Source organism: Drosophila pseudoobscura, chromosome 2 (genome assembly GCF_009870125.1).
Source record: "Drosophila pseudoobscura strain MV-25-SWS-2005 chromosome 2, UCI_Dpse_MV25, whole genome shotgun sequence".
Classification (NCBI taxonomy): domain Eukaryota; kingdom Metazoa; phylum Arthropoda; class Insecta; order Diptera; family Drosophilidae; genus Drosophila; species Drosophila pseudoobscura.
This window is the reverse complement of record NC_046679.1, coordinates 20,613,524-20,634,839: the sequence shown is the minus strand read 5'-3', so window position 1 is coordinate 20,634,839 and position 21,316 is coordinate 20,613,524. Positions and strand designations below refer to the sequence as shown.

Here is a 21,316-nt window from a genome sequence, read left to right as displayed (position 1 = left end):
CGACCAGCGCTGACGGCGCCCACGTCAGCCTGTACACGGCCTACCTAAATAGTGCACACACAGAGCCGCATCGGTTCGGGTCGCGGATATGTTCAGGTTCAGCGGATCAGGTAACTATATAAACACAGGCAGCTGCTGGTGGTGCCAAAATATTTTACGACTCGCGGGTTTCGGAGAAATATCGCGAATCAGATTTTACGACATGCATGTGCGAGCGGGAGGATAACGGGGCCCATAAAAGTGCATGTTTAAATTCATAAGATTTTCGGAAAAACCACGCGAGTTTTCGTTCAGAAAGATTTTCAACATACGCGCCTGGTGGCACAGTTTTTGGGAAGCATATCATATGTTGTTTATATATTCCCAAAGAATTACTTTACACACAAAAAATAGCTTATAAAAGAGAACATATGACAATGGTGCACCGTGGTTCTTAAACTACAAATCGAAGCTAAGCAGATTTCAATGCAACTTGAAGTGATATTCAAATGGAAACTTAGGATATAAATATATGATATAATATAAATAATTCAGTAAAAGAATCCTAGAACGAAACAAATGTTTGGTTTGTCTTGGCAGACAATTTGCTGACATTTCTTGAAGAAAGAATGTCCAAATGTCGAAACAAGCCAACGCTTTTGTCATGGCGTATTCGGAATTGTTTAAATGTTCAATCTTTAGCTGGTAATAATACAGTTTTGTATGATTACCAACCAAGAGAAACATTTTGCATTTCGATAAGTACAGGTTTTAGCTATGACAAAATTTGTTACAGTACAGAGATTCCTTTGCTTTTGAGGAACTTAAAATGTGGGAAAGAACTTTCTCTGGCATACGTTCAAGCCCAATAAAACACCTCGTTCGGTTTTAGCAGGGTATCCCTGGGCTTTTGGGGGAACACCCAACCAAAAACAAACGAAGCAACGAACGTATGGCAGAGAAAGTTGCCGATAAAAGTGAGGAATATATATAGTATCACTTGAAGAATCATTGAAATGTGCCGCCTGCTGACTAGGCTAGTACATAAAAACACTAAGAACAAATTTACAATTCAGGCTTACAAATAACTACGCGCAGATATCTACAATCAATTTGGTCTTTGTACAATCAGGAAACAACAGATATGGTTGTTTTTCGCTTAAGTCTATATATAAATCTACCCCGGGAATACTACTAGTTGAAGCAGTAGGCAAACTGTGTGTTGCCTCCGGCATTACGATGCGGATTATACGCTTGCATTATCGTATCCATCGTACATTGATATTGGTTCGTGTCATGCATCATCCCCAATGGCGGGGGCGGTGGTTGGGCCTGTCCGGCCGATGGTTTGCCAAATTTGGCAAAGGCTCCGCGACCCGACAGCACCCGCATGCCTGTGCTCATGTCATCGCTGCTGCCATCGTCACAGCTTTTGTCTAGACCAACCACAACCGTATGGCTCTTTAGCGGCTCCAGGTTCTACATGGGGATGTGAATGGAAATGGAAAGAAACATGGATCATCTAGTGGAGGAGGAATGTCGGAAGAGAGATCATCCGATCGCTCACCTGCAGCGTCGTCGTCTTCTTGTTGGTCGTCCCATCGTGCATGTCGTCGGCTATGTCCGTGTCGCCGACAGCCGTGGCGCAGGGGCCGCCAATGCCACATAGACTGGGACTCTCGTCATTTTTGGGTGTTAATGGCTCATAGACCTCGGAGCCGGGCGACAGGGCAGACGTCACCACCTCACCCGCCGCCGACACCGCCGCCGCAACGGCAGACGATGCTGTTCCGGGTGCGGCTGTAGCAGCAGCAGCAGCTGCGGCGGCGACACCAACACCAGACAGGGCCGAGCGCATATAATACGAGTTGTTAAAGTTGTAGTCGGCCTCCGGCTCGTCCTTGACCACCCGACAGGCACTGGCCGTCTTTTGTTGGAAATCAAAATGATGATACAGTTGCTGTTGCTGTTGTTGTTGCTCCTGTTGCTGCTGCTGCTGTTGCTGGGCCTGCATCTGATGCGGCACGTGGTTTGTGTGCGGCAGTTGATGGTGCAGGTGCTGCTGCTGTTGCTGCTGATGATTCTGATGGTGATGTGGCGGCTGCTGTTGCTGCTGCTGATGGAGCTGCTGCTGCTGTTGTGTCTGAAAGAACTGTGCTCCATTCTGGGGTCCTGGTGCCCCCGAATACTGTCCATGGACGTGGCCCACATGGCGCTGGCCCTGAGCCTGGCCATGGCCATGATTGTAGTTGTAGTATGCATTGAATGTCTCACCATAGTGCTCCACCAGGTGGGCTGTCGTTGCCGAAGGGGTGGGCGAGGGAGTCAAGGCATTTGGTGTGGCCCCTCCGCCCAAAGTGAGATTCTGCAGACTGGGCGGGTCTCCCTCGCTGGTCTTGAGGCCCGGCGACAGAGGCATGCCATCGTAGGACTGATCTTTGTGCTGATCCGATTGGATTTTGTGTCGACGACGACGATTCTTGAACCAGATCTTCACCTGGGCCGTGCCCAAAGCCAGTTTGGCCGATAGATCGGCCAGTCGTGGTGCGGTCAGGTAGCGTCCCTGCAGGAAATGCTGCTCCAACTCGGCGATCTGACTGCTGGTGAATGTTGTGCGAGTGCGTCGTGGCCGTCGCATCACCAGGGAATCAGGCAGCTCCTCTGTGGAGCGGGGGAATGGGCTTTAGAAATGTCACAGTTTCTGTGTTTTCTGCGTGTTTCAGCACTCACCGGGCTTGGGCATCTGGTTGGGCAGATAGGGACGGATATAATTGTAGTTAATGGCCCCCGTTCGCTCGTCGAAAAGCTTTACACGATCAAGGATCACACATTACAACAGCTTTTCCTTGCTTTAAACGAAATATTCTTACCAAATCAAAGGGATTCCGAAATTGTGGCGGCAATTGCAGCTGCGGATGTTGATGAGGATGGTGGGGATGCGGATGCGGGTGGGGGTGCGGCGGGTGTGTGTGTGTGTGCGGCAGAGGGTGATGATAAAAATTTTGATCTGGCGGCGGTTGCGCCATTTTCCCCACAACTCCTCCTCCTCCTGCACCACGCTTGCAGCACTTTAGCACTCGTTTTAATTGCCCGATTTCCAATTTGAAATTGGGAACGGGAAAATGGTATAGTTCCTAATTTGTTGGGGTAACCGGTTACGTTCGAGACTTATCTTTCCAGCATTTTGTGATCCATCACGCATACATATATATTTACATATTCAAGGTGCCGTTATACGCAGTGTGATCGATATTCCCACTTAAGCCCCCTCTATTTAAACGGTTTAACGACTTGTGGTCAATGGCGGAAAATAATAGTGTTTGTGAGTTATTCATCCTATCCTCTTCTTTACTTAAGAAACACGAATTCTTTCACCTCCGATAAAATGATTCAAGTTTCAATATCTTTGATGGAATATTAAAATACCCCCTTGGTTTACAATGGGTTAATCATTCTCCGTCAAGGATTGCAAACCATATTCCTCGATTTTGATATTCCGCTGAATATTACTGGCTAGATAGAATATTTAGCCATGCCCACATAACTATATCCGATTAATTAAACTATTCTGAACTTGACTGGCTTATTTTAGACACTTGCTTTTATTGCATTTTGCGTAGAAAGAGGTTTTAGTGAAATAAGTCAAGCTAAAAACAAGTAGCGAAATAGGTCAGTCAAAACAAACGAAAAAGGAAATTCGTTCATATTGCTCAATTTTGATATTCCATTGAATAATGCTGACAAACTAAATCTCTAAGCAATGCCCACATAGTTTTATCCCATTGATGAATACATTTTCTACAAGATTGGATTGTTTTTAATCCCTGCTTTTATTGCATTTATTGTAAAAAAAGGTTTAATGGAAAAAGTTCACCAAAAACAGAGTCGCTATGTTGCGTGTAGCCTTTGTATACCCTATTTTGTTAATTTTATATGAAGATCAAACGTGATTTATTAAGACCTTTTCTCAAATTGATATTCTTTAGACCTATTCAAGTACATTATTAGTATCTTGTGTATATTTATCTCGATCCTGACACCTACGGAGTCTTGGATGACAAACATTTTCTCAATTCTATAACATCCATTTCCCCCAGGGTATCTGTGCATGGAATTAGCAGCATGTTGCAAAAGCGAAACTGCGGCGAATCGGGTATTGCCTATATTTCAAGCTATATAGATTTGCCCACTTAGCTTTATCCCATAGTTGAATACGTTTTCTACAAGATTACAACTTTAAATTGCTTGTAAGTATTTTATTTTGACCAAAAAACGGTTTTCAAGTAAATGTTGCAGCAACTTTTGTGTATGGAATGGGACTCATGTTGCAAAAGCGAACTACGGGGATTAAAAATGTTGGTCAAGACCAGTGTGACCCTCAGAAATATACCGAAATATACCGTCTCATTTAAAAAATATACCATAAATATACTGACGAACTCCAGTTATAAATATCGATGGTGTTATTGATTAAAATATTAATATCGATGCTGTTATTGATTACAAAATTGATATCGATGCTGTTATTGATTATAAACTTATTGTTATCGATGCTGTTATTGATTATTTTCAAATATACCGAAATATACCAAAAATACCGAAAATTGTGCTGTTAGGCGCAATCAACTGCCCAGTGACGAGAGCTGATTGCTACAAGATGTTTGGCGAACTATTTGAAATTCTATTCAAACAAAAACTAACAAAATAGCCAAAGATGTATTTAAATTCTGTTTAAATTTTGTGTTGCTAACAAAATACGTTTTAATATAAATTAGAAAAAACAAAAAAAATTAATTTATTAGTAATAAAAGTCATTAAGCTTTAATTTTAGAAGAAAGTACCATCCAACATTCTTGTTTTTCTGAACAATTAGAGTAACACTTCGCTGTCAATTTTTAAGTGAAATATTTGAATGACATTTACCGAATAACTGACGTGTTTGCTTTGTGGATGTGGCAAGTAGTTTCTGTTGCAACTTCTGCCACTGCTCTGCCAACTGGCAACAAAAGTCAATTCATAGGCAGAGACAGTGGGAGAGTGTGTTCGAGTGAGAGAGCGGGCATCCAGCCAAAAGGCAAACAAAACTACGCGCCACCCAAAAGCCAAAGGATACACACGTATGTATATACACACGCATACGCATACAGTGGGCCACAAAATTCACACGCAGTTTGTGTGACAAAAGGAGTTGTACGGAGACCAGACCCCGGATCCGTGTACTCCCCTCTGTGCTGCCACAGAGAATCCCTCTGGTTGCCTCTCTCTTGTCCTCTCCTGTCCCTCTGTTGCCGCTTGCCGCCTGCCGCCTTTCCCTTTGCTCTGCGAAACACCCGAAAGAGTCACTGACAGAAACAGGATTCGGGTAATAAATTACAAAATTTGACATTTTCTGTTTTGGATCCGCTTGAATGTGAACGAACATACAGCCCGGTTTCCAGCAGCGGTTCGTTCTGTCTCTTTCTATATGCGTCTCTCCCTCTCTCTCGCTTATAGCCCTGTCTCTTTCGGTGTGTGTCCAGTTTTCGGTCCGAGAGCCAAGTCGAGCGTTGCGTTTGAGTGCATAAAGCAGCCCAGTCCAGGACCCTGGGACCCTGGACATCGACAGCGACGATGATGATGATGCTGATGCTGAAGATGATTATGATGATGCTGCTGGTGGCTGCAACAGAGAGAGAGAGAGATGGGATATGTGGCAAGGACATATAATAGAAGCGCCCTATGAGGTCCCACCAGATAGTTAACTTGAAATTTATTATTTTACACAATTTACAATTATCTGATTCGAATGTGCACTCAGGGATATGCGAGAGGAAAAAAGCGGTTTAGAGGCAGTGTGCAGGATGCATTTTCAGGCTGCATCTAGCCCTTCCTTTCCCCTCGACTGCAACCTCATTTCGTTGGAAAACGATTTAAGATTTTGATTTAATTTTCCCAAAAACTATGAAAATGCCTAGTTTTTGTCGGTGTCTCTTAAGGGGCGAGTGAACAGACGGTGGAAGCATCATCAATCATTGCCTATGAGAACAGTGCTTCACCCTGGGATCAGGCCTCATATTTGGTTTAAGGAAATGTCTTATTTCTGTTGGGAAATATGGAAATTAAATGGAATTTTCAAGGGTTTTTTTGGTAGGGAAATGCTGGACGGCCATATGGTGTTTAGAAATCATTCTTTAATCTTTATTTGTTTCAATACCAATGAGATTCTGGTGCTTCGAGAGTAAAATCTTTGATATATCGTAAAACTATAGCCATTTTATATTTATATTTCATTTTTAAGATTTTATTTCCTTTCATTCTCGATTTTCCAAACGAAAATCGCTTAATTCTAAAGATTTACTTTCAATTCCATCTTAAATTTCAGGAATTCCCGCATTAAATTTCCCCTAGAAAGTCCCAGCATGGCTGAACACCAGGCGGAAATATCCCACACCCAGTGCCAGGCTTTGTGCCACCCCTTTTTGTTCCAGTTTTCGCGCTTGCGCCTCTCTTTGCACAGAGCCTGCGAAAGAGACAGAGCCTGGCTCGCTCTCTCTCTCTCTCTCGGGGACCGTCAGGATCGTGACCGCGCGGCATTTCCAACAAAAAAGGCGAAAGGTTATTCCAGAAAAGTTCGCTATTGTTGCCGTTATTCTGGCGGCGCGCCATGCCATAAATCATTCCCTGTCCCTGTGTGCGTGTGTGCGTGTACGCACAACATTCCCACATTTTCCAAGAACCCCTAAACGGTTTATGGCCGAATGGCGGCACAAATTTGAATTTCAGTTTGCCCGCGGCGGCTCTTTCGCTTGCGCGGACACTGCAATCCGCTCCACTCTTATCATCAGAAGTGTGGGGGAAAAAAATAAAAGAAATCGGGGGAAAAGGGCATCCAGCCAGCAACATCGAGCAAAACAAATCAATTAGAGAAAGAGCGAGCAAGCGAGAGTGCATTGATAAGAGCAAGGTATAATAAATATAAGGTGGGACAGTACCACTCCACTAGAAGAGTGTCTCTCTGTTGCTTTCTTTGTGCTTGCAAAGATGGCATGTACAGGTGCCTATCTCGTACTACCTTACCTCATCCCTAATAAACCTTTGCTAAGTGAGAGAACATCCAACATCAAACAGATAGAAAGAGAAATAAATATGTTAAGTACAAAAACAAACAAGACGAAGGGCGATAAGATCCCCCGAAACAGTCATTGACTTTGGTCTTCGGCAAATGCACTGAGAGAAAAGCAGCAGCAGCTAATTGAATCACCTCAAACCGATCACACTCTCCGTCCTTCGTTTGCTCTCAGTGCACAATTTTCGGTGCCGCTCTTTCTAGTTATCTCTCACGAACTGCCAGCGTCGGCGCGGCAGCAGCATAAACGAAGACGAAGCGCAGGCAGAAAACCGAACTTGAGCCGGGCTCAGGGTCCATCATCTCCAGCGTTTCATTCAAATCCCGAACGTTGCGCACTGAACATTGAACTCGCGTTTAAGAAAGAGAGAAAACCCGTGTGACATAAACAAAGATAAACCGGGGAGAGTGTGTAATCAGCCATGAACAATCTCCGGCTTCGTCTTCGGCTCTGCCTTTGCCTCTGCGTGGGCCTCGCTGCCGCAGCCAGCGGCGCCCCCGTCATCAGCCACATCACCAAGGATGTGGTTGCCAGCGTCGGCGACAGCGTCGAGTTCAACTGCACGGTGGAGCAGGTGGGCCAACTCTCCGTTAGCTGGGCCAAATCGGACACCAACTCCATGCTCTCCATGCGGAATATGCTCAGTCTGCCCGATCAGCGCTACAACGTCTCTGTGACGGAGGATCCCAAGGCGGGCAATGCCATTTATACTTTCCGGATAAAACAGATCGAGGTGAACGATATGGGTCCGTACGAGTGCCAGGTGCTGGTCTCCACCTCGGAGAAGATCACCAAGAAGCTGAATCTGCAGATAAAAACACCACCTGTGATTTCGGAGCGAACGCCCAAGACCGCTCTGGTCACCGAGGGAGAAAATCTGGAGCTGACGTGCCATGCCAATGGTTTCCCCAAGCCCACCATCGCCTGGGCCCGCGAGAACAATGCCATTATGCCGGCGGGAGGGCACCTGCTGGCCGAGCCCACTCTCCGCATCAGAACCGTGCACCGCATGGATCGCGGTGGCTACTACTGCATCGCCCAGAATGGTGAGGGCCAGCCCGATCGTCGCCTCATCCGCGTGGAGGTCGAGTTCCGGCCACAGATTGCCGTTCAGCGTCCCAAGATCGCTCAGATGCTGTCGCACACCGTGGAACTGGAGTGCTCCGTTCAGGGCTATCCCGCTCCGACGGTCGTTTGGCACCGGAATGGCGTCCAACTGCAGTCGAGCCGCCAGCACGAGGTGGCCAACACGGCCTCATCCTTTGAGACAACGACTTCAGTCCTGCGCATTGCCAGCGTGTCCGAGGAGGACTTTGGCGACTACTACTGCAATGCCACCAACAAGCTGGGTCACGCCGATGCCCGGCTCCATCTCTTCCAGACTGTCATCCCAGTGCCCTCCCTATCGTAGGGGTCCGGTCTGCAGACTCTGCCTGAATTCCCATTCCCACGCATATAAGACTTGAACTTTTACTTTAATGAACTTTATTTCGGCAATTCTGTGTCTGTGCGGATCGGATTGCTCCGGATGCGGCCTCTGTTTATATTATTAATGATTCATTCAATTAGCTCTCATTCAGATTCATATATTTTCGGATACACTTGAAATCTTTCGACTGCTTGTGCCTTAAGAATGCCTTTTTGCATATACATACAACAAATACAAAAAAATACCATATATAGTATAAGTACATAGTGTTCTTTGATAAATTTTAATCGGTCTTTTCCTATATGGCGGGAGAGAGAGCCCCTGGGGTGCTGGAGATTCTTTGAAGGGAGTAAATGTGGGAAGGAAGTAACTGGATGGATGGGAATACAGTAAAGAATGCTATAGATTATGGAGTTTAGTGGAGTAAAGTAGATAAGAGTGGTATATAGATCGAAAGTTCATCTTTCAAGCGGTTTTATGGAAGAGAAGATTGTATTTATGCGTTTTTTTGAGATTGTAGCAGATTCATAGCGTTGAAAACTGATCGTTTGTAATTCCAAAAACATCCCATAATGAAGAATAATGCATTCTATACTTATTTACAAATATTTATCATACTCCAACGATATATGTTCTCACTTAATCAATTTCTACAGTACAGGTTTATCCATCTTCAATCCAAAACCATTTGAAAAAGTCCCTAAATCCTGCAGTGAAAGTCCCACCAGAACGAGCGCACACAAGTGGTCCTCCCCTCCGAGTCCCGAGACCCCAAACACACACAGAGGGGAAAAAGTCATTTAGCAAAAAGTTAACAGAGCCCGCTCAAAGTGCCACAACATTTAACTCTTCAATCATGGTTAAAAAATGGCAGCCAGTTCACCTCTTGACACGCACCGGGAGATGAAAAGTGAACCCGAAAGTAAGTTGTTCTCATTGTAATTGAGAGAAATGCGGAGGCATTTGTAAGAGGTCTGCCACCGACAGGAGCAACAACTATTTCGTGTGTGTGTGTGGGTGTGTGTTTGCCGCCATATGAGGCATGTCCCCCCGCCCCCAAGAAAGGGTGGCTGGCTGGGTCCATTACGGCCCGAGGACATTAGTTTAACTAGACCCCAAGTCAGAACAGAGACCCAGTACCCCCATACATCGCTCACTAAAATCAACACTTGCTAATGACTTAATTGTTTCCATTAGAAACCCGTTGGCTGGCAAAATGTGGCTGTGGAATACTACATTTGGCCACATATTTTTCATGCTGTTGGACTTTTTCGCACATGTCCTGTCGCTGCTGGCTGGCCCCCCCTCCTGCTCTCCTACTAAACGAAATCCTGACTAAATGTCTGTCTTTATTGTAATTGGTATTGTTGCTGCCCGCTCGCACGCACTCACAAGGCACTACAGGGATATGGCATGGCAGAACACGTGCATCCTCCTTCCTTAGGAACATCATTTCATTGTCTGCCTCGCTGGCATAGCGGCTGGGGGGCGAAGAGAGAGAGAGAGAGAGAGAGCGACGGACCGACCGACCATCATGGACGTCGACGTGGGTTTTATTGATTTTCTCCTTTGGTTAAGAGCCAACCCCCGGAGAGAGAGAAGACCCGCTGCAAAAGTCGATTGGAACGCAGGATGTGCCTCTCCGAGCGGCTTAAGGGTGGAATTCGTGTTGCACAGAGGCATCTCGACACCGACGTCCCACCCCAGGCCCACACGGAAAATGGCAACAGTATGTCCTGGCTAAAGGCTCTCTAGATGTCCGTTCCAGTGGGAGCAGCATGTGTGGGAGTCCTCGCGAATGCATTTGTCCATGGGGGAGGTATGGGCGGTTGGAAGCTGTGTTTTGGCGCCTGCGCACTGCCGTCCATTGGTTTACCTTTCGGAGACTTGCACTTTTGTTGGATGCTGGAACCTGGAACACCATCGAAACACACAGAATACTCTTGGCTGCCCTAATGGACGCCTCCACCAGGCGGACGACACGACACGACACCGTTCATTCGTCTGGGATCTGGCGGCAAGGATGCTCTGTGGCCCGCTCCCGTATTGCCGTATTCCTGACCGTATTGTGATGATGGTCCGTCGTCCATTTACGACCTTCTAAGTTGTAAACAAAGGCTTTGGTGTTGGTTTTACGATGATGATGGGAGGACGCTGTGTCCTAGTGCTTGGTGGGTGCCTCAAGATGCTGCTGATGATAGTGCTGATGACTGCTGCCACCACTGCTGTTGCAGCTGCATTCGAGAACATGTCATCGCAATAAAATCGCCGTCGTGTCCAACGAAATGTGAAATTTGATTGGGTGAGTATCCTTCTCTAAAGATTTGCTGTAATTCCCCTCCTAAATTGTGTGCCGCTGATGAGAATTTTGTTTGTGCCAAATGACAGTCCCGAAGATGGTTCTTTGGGAGCTCTTTTTAGGGACCTCATAATGTGAATGGAAGCTTATTATTACTAGTGAATATTGTTCTGCTTTTGTGCTGTTTCTATCTAAATATTACTATAATTCTGTCCAACTTTCTGAAAGTATATTATGCCATAACCTGAGGTGATTTACGTCCATTCGGACCATTACTTTTCTGCTTTTACTTCTGGCTACTTGCCAGGATAATTGTTTACTGTGTATTTGATAAGTTGCCAAATTAGAAGTATCCAAAAAACACACACAACATTGGCTTACAAGATGAGCAATAAGTTTGGCACAGACGAAACCATTTTCAACCCTACCAGGGTAATAGTTATTGATGATCGCCGTAAAGCGATTCACGACTGTCTGTCCTTGAACCTTTTCTTTCTGGGAAAACCTCTTTAGAGACTCTTTGCTGATGAAAAGCACTCGGGGGAATCTAGAAGATGGTTCAAGATCATAACGTAAAACTAGCCCTGAAGTTTAGTTCGATTTATGCACAAGGGTGCGAGGAGACTGTCGCCAAAGACTGTGTAGTCGTTGTTGAACATTTTCAGACCAAAAGATCCTACGTTGTGGGGTTCTGGGACCGACTCAGCTGCCCAGCCGAGCAGAAAAGACGAAGCCGAGTAGCGCGCGACCTCTGTCTATGCCATAGAACAGATTTCTTGTATTGTATAGGTCATAATATATATCTTCGGCCACCGAAGTTAGCCTTTCTGATATCCCTATCATAGTCACAAATATGTATTTTTTTATTAATTACAAATATATACGCTTATGACAAAAAAATGAATGTATGGAAAATTGATTTTATATCCCCACTAACCCATATACTTTTATTATATTTAAGCCTATAGAAACAATTTAAAATTAAATTAAATAAAAAGTTACCAGAGCAGCCTCTCCCGCCCGCCATATGAATAATGTCCCAATTATGGATGTCTTACTCCCTCGCAGAAGGCCACTGTGTGGGAGTTGTGGGTGGCAGCCAGGGCTGTGTCAGATGCAAATGAATGACTGCCACGCCTACAATCAGATAATTATGACCATGTTGCGTGGCCATAAGTAATTGCATTGTAATTAATGCGGCCTGGCAATGCCATTGCTCTGCTCTCCTCTATCCGCTATCCGCTCTACGTTCTGCATTCCTGTGTGTTTCTGTTTGTAAAAGATAAATTAGTAAATGAATTATCGGTGGCAATAGTGGGGCATTAATTGAAGTCTCACGCTCGCGATGGCTTGATTTATGAGGGGCCCAGCAATTTATAGACGAATGCATAACCATTTTCCCTCATATCCGTTTGGAAAAAGCGAGCGAAGGAGAGCGGGGGAGAGAGCGGGGGGAAAACTGAAATGGGGAAAAATGGTAAATGGCAAATGGAAATTGGAAAAAATGCGGCAATAAATAATAATTTAAATATTCCATAAAAACGAATTAGCCAAGCGTTGACTTAAAGCCAAATATTTACGAGTGGGTGGGACATTGTAGGGGGGGTTAATGTTTGTGCGAGAGGGGGTTGTGAATGACATGCAATTTGCATGGCATGCATATGCATGAGGGAGCCAAGGAGGATCCTGGGGGATTGGTCGGTCGCTTGTTTGTTGCGCTGTCATTAATCCCTTCATGTGGAGAGGAGACAAATGCCAACTGCTTTGTTGCTCTTGTCCCCAATCTCTGCCTCTGCCTTGTGCTCTTGTGTGGCACATGCGGTCTGTGGTTTTGCTGCTCAAATAATAAATTTAACTAATTGCCCAAACAGCCAGAAGCTCAGAAATACCGATTTGCATTGGCCAAACCAGATATATATCCCTCCCATTCAACACTGACCTCCCCAGGCATCCATCCTGCTCCTCCTTCTGGGCTGCTGCCACACATCCATCCTGCTCCTCCCTATTGGGCCACTAATCCCTCCTAAACTCGGTCCCCAAAAACTTCTGGTACAGTGGAGGGCGTGGTGGACAGTGTCGTAGACAGACTCCAAAGTTGGCAATGAATTGAAAGAGTTTTGCCTTGGTTTATGTCTCGGGGATTACCCGGGGAATTAATGCCCAATGATTCATGTGGTATATCCCCACCACGCCTTAAAGACTGTTCAAATTATGAGCTTGTTTCGCTTTAATTAGAATAATTGGAAAGAATTTTACAGATCCCCTAAAGAAGCCATTCAATTTGATGTAAATGATTGAACAAATTTTGTGTTTGAATTGGTGATTGCTTAAAAGAGAAATAGTCATTGATGGAATACTTTATGAGGGTTATATTCGATGTGGATTGTTTGAGAAAGGGTTTATTATTCAAGAAAAAATAGAGTATCCCTTTCATCGGAAAATTCCCATAATCTGGGTTTAAAGACTTTTAATCAATCACTTCCTCCAAAATATCCTTCATCTGGACTTTGGTTTAATTTAGACAGAATTCTTCTTTGTTTAAAACAATTTTCATTGTTAAATTTCCGTAATTTCCCCTTTAAATATCCACCTCTGAAAGTACTTCCTGGGGCACCTTTAAACGATCTCATTTACCACCAGGAAAACTCTTTATCTTCTCCTCTTTGATAACGAAACCTGCAACATTCAAAGGCCATTCAAAAGTGCTCTTGGGTAGAAGAATTGGTAGCATGAGGCGCCCACCACTCGTCACCGCTGCAGAGAGGAGGCTTAATGGGGGACGGGACCCTTTTTTTATGCCCCGTATTCCTGGTTCTGGCTGGGTGCTGGCCCTGCGCCAAAAATGTGTAACGCGTTTCGCAGTTTGGAATTCGCCCGCGAAATGTGCCTTTTTGTGTGTGTCGCATCTGGTCGCTGGTCGCTGGTGTGCCGTGACGGCCGGCCACGCCCATTTGCTGGGGGGTGTCCGAGTCCGGGGCGATGTCGTTGTAATATTTCGACCAATTTAGATAACTGTTTCCATTTGCAATTAAAATGCAAAGTGCAGATACAGATACAGTACGCAGAATGCAGATACAGATACTCGAACGGACAGATGCATTCGGCGAGCGCGTCTGGCGGTTAAAAATTGGTGTCGCCCCGAAACTGAAATTAAAACTTTTCCTTGACGACCGACCACCCATGAGGGTGGGGGGCAGAGGCAGGGGCAGGCACACAGTGGGCGTGGCCCGTGTGGCAGATAACCGGTTGCACTTATCGCAACGAACTTCAATATCACGTTCTTACACTTTGGGCCCTGCCTCTGCCATTGTTGAAAATTAAAAACGAAATGAAATTAAAATAAAAGAAAAACAACAAAAAAAAGAGGACAGAAAAGAGGAAAAACAATGAAGGAAAAACCAAGAGACACGCCGCGCACTGCCGACGCATTTGCATGTTAAAAGTTTTCGCACTGCTGGCATTTTATTTTCCCACCGCCTCCCGGCCACATCCTGCTCCCAGTGCCAGTGCCTGTGGTTTTTGGCAACTTCTGGCGGAAGTTCTGGGCCACCGCCATTTCGGTGTACGCTCCTCCGTCTTTTATGGTAAAATGTGGTGGGGGTGGGCGGATGGTACAGGACAACAGCATGGAGGTCCTTGGCTCTGTAAGGAGAAGGAGCGCAGGCTGGCTCTCTGTGTCTGTGTGGGCCAAATATATTTATGTTTTTGACATTTAATTTATGTTTTCGCTGTGTCTCACTTAAGTGCCTGATGACACAATGAACTTTGGGGTACAGCCAGCGGTGGGGGGGGGCAGGTAGCTAGTGTCCTGTTGATTGGGCATTGATTGCACAGGTTCAAAGGTCTTACCAGGCGAAACGGAGGCTCTTAAGTGGGAGTAATTTTTGAAGGTATCATAAATCATGTAAATGAGACAGGAGTGTAATTGAAATTTAATTTTTGATTAATCAGAGAGGTGTTTGGCAGGTCTTAAGTGTTAGGACACGCATAGATCATCATTAGTCTAAGGAGATAAAGATTTTCCATAACTATTCCTAAAACAGCACATTAAAAAATTCCCCCTTTAATCTGAATCTCGTCCAATGTGCTCTCCAAATCATAATCTTATTAGTTTTTCTTTCACAAAATATCTCCTTCAATCCACAAGATGGATTCCCTGCATCTCTGGGACCGACCTTCAGATGGCTAAATCTGATTTTCTCTTGGCGTCGTCTGTCGGAAAATGCCAAAATCCGTTGTGAAATGATGAGCAATTTATCTCTGCGCGAAAATCTGGAAGAAATCTGCTGTGTAATGAATGTCCCACGATAGGTCCCGCATCCTCCCTCAGCACACTCCTTTCCCCTCCTGCAGCTGAATCTCCCTCCTCCTGCGTTTATCAAACACTGTAACAGTGCGGGCGGGGGGGGACTGTTGGGGGCGGACATTATTTGGTTTAAGGGGTTTTCATTATAACATGCATCGCACGCCGCGTCGCGTCGCATTGCTCTCTTCTCTTTATCTTTATCTATGTATCTCCTTGGCAGCATCAAGCTGCTTGGAAGCTGGAACTCGTGTATCTATCAGGAGTATCCACACTGCGGCACCCAGCCACACCCACCAGCAGATGAAATTCGTGGGTGGAGCAGGAGTGGGGGTTGGAGGCGTAACATCATGGTCGTGGGCTACATTAAAATGTTGCCAAGCGGCGAATCCTTCCAGCTGCACAGCGACAAACATCACCGTCTCCCGCTGGTGGTCCTTTTTCTCTCTCTCCTCCCTGGCTGATGCTGGTCCTTCCTCCCACTCCCTACTCCTGACGTTGGCACTGCTGCTGCTGCTACTACTACTGCTGCTGCTCTTTGCTATAAATAAACTGCCGCAATCGCCAGCATCATCGTCGCATCTGCAATTGCGTATGTCTGAGCGGGGGCGGTACGGAACGGAACGGAACTGAACGGAGAAGGAGTAAAGGAAAGGACCATGAGAGAAATTTACCGTCTGAATATGCCGTTACCTCTGCTGCTGGGCTCTGCCTGTAAATCTTCTCCTGGCTCTGTCGCTGCTATTAGCTCTGCCGCTGCTGCTGCTTTTAGCTCTGTCTCTAGCTCGGCTTTTGATTCCGTTATTGAGAGTGGTCCTGGTAATCTGGTCTGCTTATACCAAGGTGTCTTAATAAAGGCTAAGGTCTGGCCTTTGAGTTTCCTTGTGCGTCCTAAATTATTCGCTTATCTCGACATGTGCTGACGCAAGTGAAACAAAGTATTGGAGGGAGACAGCGGCTCCTTACCGAAAAGCACCTCTTCATAGAACAGCAGATCACGCGCTCTCAAATTCTCCCGCCAACGCGTCGCTCTCATGTGCACAAGAGAGCATTTAAGTCTCTGCCGAAGCCTCTGCCAGTCTCTCAGCTTTTGCCTCTGTCTATCCCCTTTTAGCTATCGCATCGCAGTCGACCGCTATCTTTGATACTGCCACTGTTTTTACCCCTGCCCATGATTGAGTCTCTCTCCCTTTCATTCTGCTGCCTCTTCCACTCTGTTTGTTATTGGTATTTACGTATTCGATGCGTGGGTCGCTCGGCTCTGGTCAGACTTGGGGGGGTTAGAGAGGTGTGTCTGGACTTTCCACTTTTGCTTCTTGCCTGCGAATGCTCTCTCCCACTCCAGCCCTCCCAATGATGTCTGACTTGGGTCTAACCCCGGGCTGTTCGCATAAAAATTTGCATATAATTTGCGTTTCAGTTTTTTGCTTCTGTTTTGCTTTCTACGCTCCTTTGTTTTTGCTTTTGTTTTATTTGCTGTTGGCGCATTTGTATTTTATGTGTTCGCCGCATTGTTTTTGGGCAAGGAGTGGGAGGGGAAATTGGATTGGAGGCGTGTCAGAGGCGTAGTTTTCATTTTCTCTCTCTAGCCTCAGGATCTTAGTAGATGAATATTTGTTGAAGAATGGTTATTGCCAGAGATAGAGACGGTTTTCACTTAATTTGAGAGTTCCCAGTAGTTTCGTAAAGTGATTTCCCCAAGTTTCGTATTGATTACAATGTTGCAATAACTCCATCTTAATCAATCCACCCAATTCGCTGCATTTTAAGTAACTTTTATATCCCCCAATTACAATTCCCCAATTCCCGCAACTAATTAATTGTTTAATGCACTCCCCGACATGTAGTACCATGCTCCGTTCCGATTCATGCCCCCCGCCATGGGGCATTTTCCACTGTTTTCCAAAATGGCCGTTTGCAGTCATTCCACACAGTACACAGACAGAAGATAATGGTTATAGGGGGCATGTGGCATGGTGTTTCAGAGAACAGAGGAGGGAGCCCGCACAGAGTTGGAGATTTTAATTACCTTTTGAATTTATGCTAATTCATATTTGAGTATGTAGCCGGGCACATCCACATCTGCGGCCAGCATGCTTGTATCTCTATCTGCAAATGTATCTCAATGCGTGTATCTGCAAATGCACCGGGCACACTCGCCCCAAAGTGCGGCGGGTCCAGGGCCACGGCCATGCAATTATGCCTGTTTAATTTGGAACCAAATTTATGCACCACTTCCCAGCCGTAAACTTTTGACCAGGCCAGGCACCACGTAGCGGGACTTAAAGCAGGGCTCTGCCAGTGGCAGCAGCATAAAAGCTTCAAGGGGGGTAGGCAGTGGAGAGATCTCTTGAGCTCATGCTGCTGTTGAAATTGCTTTTGCATCCGGTGCATTTTCAGTGCGAATCGCTCCACAAGGTCCTCCTGCTATTCCCGAAAAAAAACCGCAAAAGCGTGAGTTTTACAGTCGCCTTCCGATGAAGCCATTTTGCTATACTCCACCTCCCTCCTCACCGCCCACCCGGCACTCTATCAGAAGGAGAGAACAGCATAAGAAGAAGACGATGCTAAGTGAAAATGGAAACTAACGGAAACCAGAGTGGCACAGCGGGATCCCCACTGTGGACGTGTAGGCGGCGGGACTGTGGAGCGAGAAGAGGAAGTGCCAGAGCAAACATCAAATGCGAATGTTCAGTGCAGCGCACAAATTGAAAACAAATGGCACCAGGCCCAGGCCCTGCACAAAATTATTTTCTCTCCTTTTCCGACTTGCACTCTTTTTTATGTCTGGCTCTTTCCGGTACACGCTTTATGTGCGTCTGTCTTCCTCTAGCTCACACTCGTTTTTTATGCCTGCTCTTTCACTGGCTCTTAAACGGATTTTTCTTGGTTGAATTTTTTCATTAGCTTTTTTTGGGGTAGCTCTGCAGTACTGCCATACCCTTACTGGCGTTTGGGGTATTAGGAACTGAAGCGGACATTGATTGACATATGAAATTAGAAAATGTTAAAGAAAAATTAAATAGAAATTGTAGAAAAGTACCCAAACAAAAACTCGTAAGGAAGAAGTATGCGAAGTAAAAATCTAAAAGGAGATAACATTTTCGGCTTGCTTCCAATACACTTTTCTTCATATTTTTTTCGCTTTTTTCAGTACAGTCAAAATGCGCCCATTAGAGAGCTACGGCTACGTGGCCCGAGCCTTTTGGCCCATAACTCACAGCGAATGACCTTCTGCTGCAGTCAAAAAAAGGGGAGCGAGAGTACAGCAGAAAGAGAGGGAGAAATTGGGGGAATAGCGAAAAGGAATGGGCATTGGCAGAGCTTTTAATTCCAGTACAAGGCTGCAAAACAACCGAAAAACCCCGAGAAACGAAGGAAAAACTAAGGAATGAAAAGCGCAGAGGGACTGGGACTTGGTCCGCTGAGGATTCCGAGCTCGTTGGGCATTTTAAGCGATTGCCAGGCCATGATAAATTGTGGAACTAATTTAATTAAAGTTTACGGCAGCCACGGACCACGTCCCTGACTTCTTTGGCTGCAATCTGCACACTCTGAGTCAGACATTGTACGGATACAGTTACATTTACTGCTACAAATGCAGATACTGCACAGATAAAGGGATTCAATTAAGGGAAATACAAATTATTATGCAAGAAGAGCTGCCTGCCGTAAAAAGGTTGGGAAAAAGTTTTGGGCAGAGATAAGCAAATTAGAAAACCCGCATTTAAAAAAGTTTTTGTTCTGACATTCTATAGCTAGAAAGAAATATGAATTAAATTTTACTGAAATGGCACCAAAAAGTATGCTAGGGCTAGTGAAATATTAGACCAGCAGATCCACATCAGTAATATTTAATTTAAATGCCACATGAATTCAGTTTTCTTTGCCCACTTTCAAAGTGCCTAAATTGTGCTTCCAGAAGCCAACGCACTGATCGTAAACAAGATAGGCCGCAAATGCATCCTATTAGTGCAAGAGAGATGGAGGGAAATAGGAATCTAAAAATAGAAACAGCAAAACAAAAACTTTGTCGGCAGGTGAGAGCCGAAGATGGATGCTCTCGAAAGCCTCGGTCTCAAATGCACGAGTAAGTTACGGACTAAACGAAGCTGAAACTCAAATGCAGCATAAGCATGTGTGAGAAGTCACGAATTAACAACCGAAACGAAGGCTTGCTAGTTAAGCCAGTACATAAAAGATAGAGAGCGAACTTCAGACGCTCTCCGCAAGTAAACGCAAAATGCAAAGGCAAGGTGTTGTTATTAAAGGTGAAGCGTTTACTGGGATCTTTTCTTCCGCCCCTCTGTTACGCTCTGTTTGTGTCGATTGCATGCAAGACCGAGAGGGATAGTCGGAAATTCGTCACCTTATATTAAAACACCTTGCCATTGACATACAGCCAAGCATTACACAAAGGTGTAAGCAGGATAGAGCGATATCTTGCTCTGTGGTAAGAGGCTTAGCAACAACAAATATTTATTCAGCCAGATTTGACAACATTTGCGGGAATGCACAGCACCGAACAAACAATCTGCTCTGCTAACTGTGATTAATGGCTTGAGGTTGCAATTAATGCAACTAACTATCGTGTCGAGCACACAGCCCTGTACCAGTAATAATGTAATTACAAATCAGAAAACAATTTCGCCAGGACATTCCATTGTTCGTCCGTTAATTTATAGTGTTGGTACAGATACGACACAAACATCAGTAGCAGCAGCAGCAGTAGCAGCAGGAAAAGGGAACATAATTAACACAAGTACATATGTTTTTACGAGGCGCATCGCATACATCTGATATGGTACGAGTATATACAGAATTTATATAGTTGCTGCTGTGGCCCAGAACGAGCTCATTATGCGCATTTCGTTTGGCATCATAAATAAACGCAATTTTGCTGTAAATTACAGATTAAAATGAAAACTAAAATGCAACTGGGCGTGGCCATGAAACCCGGAACCCAGCCACGATGCGGATGTGGGACAGGCGGAAGTTTGCATCGCTTTGGATCTCGAGACATAAATTACAAGTTCATTTTCATTTAATTGCACATTTGTGTACACAAAATCGTAAATTGCGCAACACCAGCACCTCCCCACCAATACAATGTGTGTGTGTGTTTGTGTGTGTGTGTGTCTGGAGAGGAAATGTGTATTTCAAATTATGATTTCTGCTTATAAAGTTGAACTCGTTTCAGGTTTCAACCTCAACGAGCATTTCCTGGACTGGACCAAGTTAAGAATGCAAACAAATTTAAATATTAAATGCGTTGGGAGTGCCACTGGCAGTGCCGGACAAAGGTAAGAGTTGGGGCAGAGGCAGAGGGTGCCGTTGCCATAGATAGGTATTGTCCTTTCAGGAAGACAGGACATCTGCTCGCTTGTCGCTGGGACTTCCCTTGGAATTGCAGCAGCAGCCATGTCCAGAAGAGAACAGAAGTAACTAAAAACAAACTTTTGCCTCAAGTACACTTTGCTGTCTACCATTTTATTTTCTCCATCTTTTTGCCTCAGAAGTTTGTCTTGTTTTTCCAAATTGTTATTTTACTTTTTTTGTTTTGGAAGGGGGTTTGGAGAAATTCCTCATCGCCTTTGGGTAGATACTCGAACGATGCCAAAAGTTTTCTCTTTTCCCATATTTATGGCAGTTCTTCTTGTTCCTGTTCTGTTCTTCTGGTTGCTGTTTACTGGGGGATATGGCTCTCTTCCGGTTATCAACTACAATGCAGAATACAGCCCTGTGCGTGATCGGATCTTTGATTGCAACGCTCCCGTGACCTACCCTGTAGTTCCGGGCTTTTGTTTATATTGCGCCCGATGTATTTTCGAGTGTTTGTGTCGATTATCAGAAGCTCGTCTCTACAGGTATCTCACAGGGTAGAAAGAAACAACTCTGAAAGTGAAAAATGGACGAGAAAATGTTATGTAAAAGTAAAGTGTTAGATTTATGTGAAATATAACATACATTTGTAGTTGTTAAATAAGTTTTGATAGAGTTCTCGACATTTTCATTTAAGATATAACTCTTTTTTATACAAATATTGAGCAGAATACTCTCCTGCTCTCATTAAATAAAGGCTTTACCAGTAAAAATTAAGTTTTCCTTAGTTTTCAGTCCATTTTCAACACGTACTCACATTCTTTAACACCAACCTCATAAAACTGCCTTTTCATTGCTGGCAGACATTCAACATTAGC

The 21,316-nt window shown here is 44.9% G+C and overlaps 2 protein-coding genes across 3 annotated transcripts; one reads left to right on the top strand and one right to left on the bottom strand.

Moving 5' to 3' along the window:
• Window positions 1-327: 327 nt before the first annotated feature.
• On the bottom strand, window positions 328-3,252 carry bcd (bicoid). Of its 2 annotated transcripts, none has more exons than XM_001359180.4 (4): window positions 2,850-3,252; window positions 2,710-2,785; window positions 1,547-2,640; window positions 328-1,458 (listed from the first exon to the last, which is right to left on the bottom strand). In XM_001359180.4, the coding sequence occupies exons 1-4, from the start codon at window positions 3,003-3,005 to the stop codon at window positions 1,174-1,176; spliced, it is 1,611 nt and encodes a 536-aa protein (XP_001359217.3). In that variant the 5' UTR covers window positions 3,006-3,252; the 3' UTR covers window positions 328-1,173. The 2 variants fall into 2 exon arrangements, with proteins under 2 accessions (XP_001359217.3, XP_003736699.3); XM_003736651.3 differs by having other exon boundaries at window positions 2,710-2,722.
• Window positions 3,253-7,236: 3,984 nt separating this feature from the next.
• On the top strand, window positions 7,237-8,776 carry Ama (Amalgam). Its single transcript, XM_002137643.4, has one exon. It carries the CDS (start codon window positions 7,507-7,509, stop codon window positions 8,494-8,496), a length of 990 nt encoding a protein of 329 aa, XP_002137679.2. The 5' UTR covers window positions 7,237-7,506; the 3' UTR covers window positions 8,497-8,776.
• The last annotated feature ends 12,540 nt before the right edge of the window (window positions 8,777-21,316 follow it).

What these genes read in the sequence shown, in the direction of transcription:
- Ama (XM_002137643.4), top strand. Translation starts at nt 7,507, where the DNA reads ATGAACAATCTCCGGCTTCGTCTTCGGCTCTGCCTTTGCCTCTGCGTG.
- bcd (XM_001359180.4), bottom strand. Translation starts at nt 3,005, where the DNA reads ATGGCGCAACCGCCGCCAGATCAAAATTTTTATCATCACCCTCTGCCG. An exon ending in CAACCAGATGCCCAAGCCCG is followed by an intron (nt 2,641 to 2,709) that starts GTGAGTGCTGAA and finishes CCCGCTCCACAG; the next exon opens with AGGAGCTGCCTGATTCCCTG. An exon ending in AGAAGACGACGACGCTGCAG is followed by an intron (nt 1,459 to 1,546) that starts GTGAGCGATCGG and finishes ATCCCCATGTAG; the next exon opens with AACCTGGAGCCGCTAAAGAG.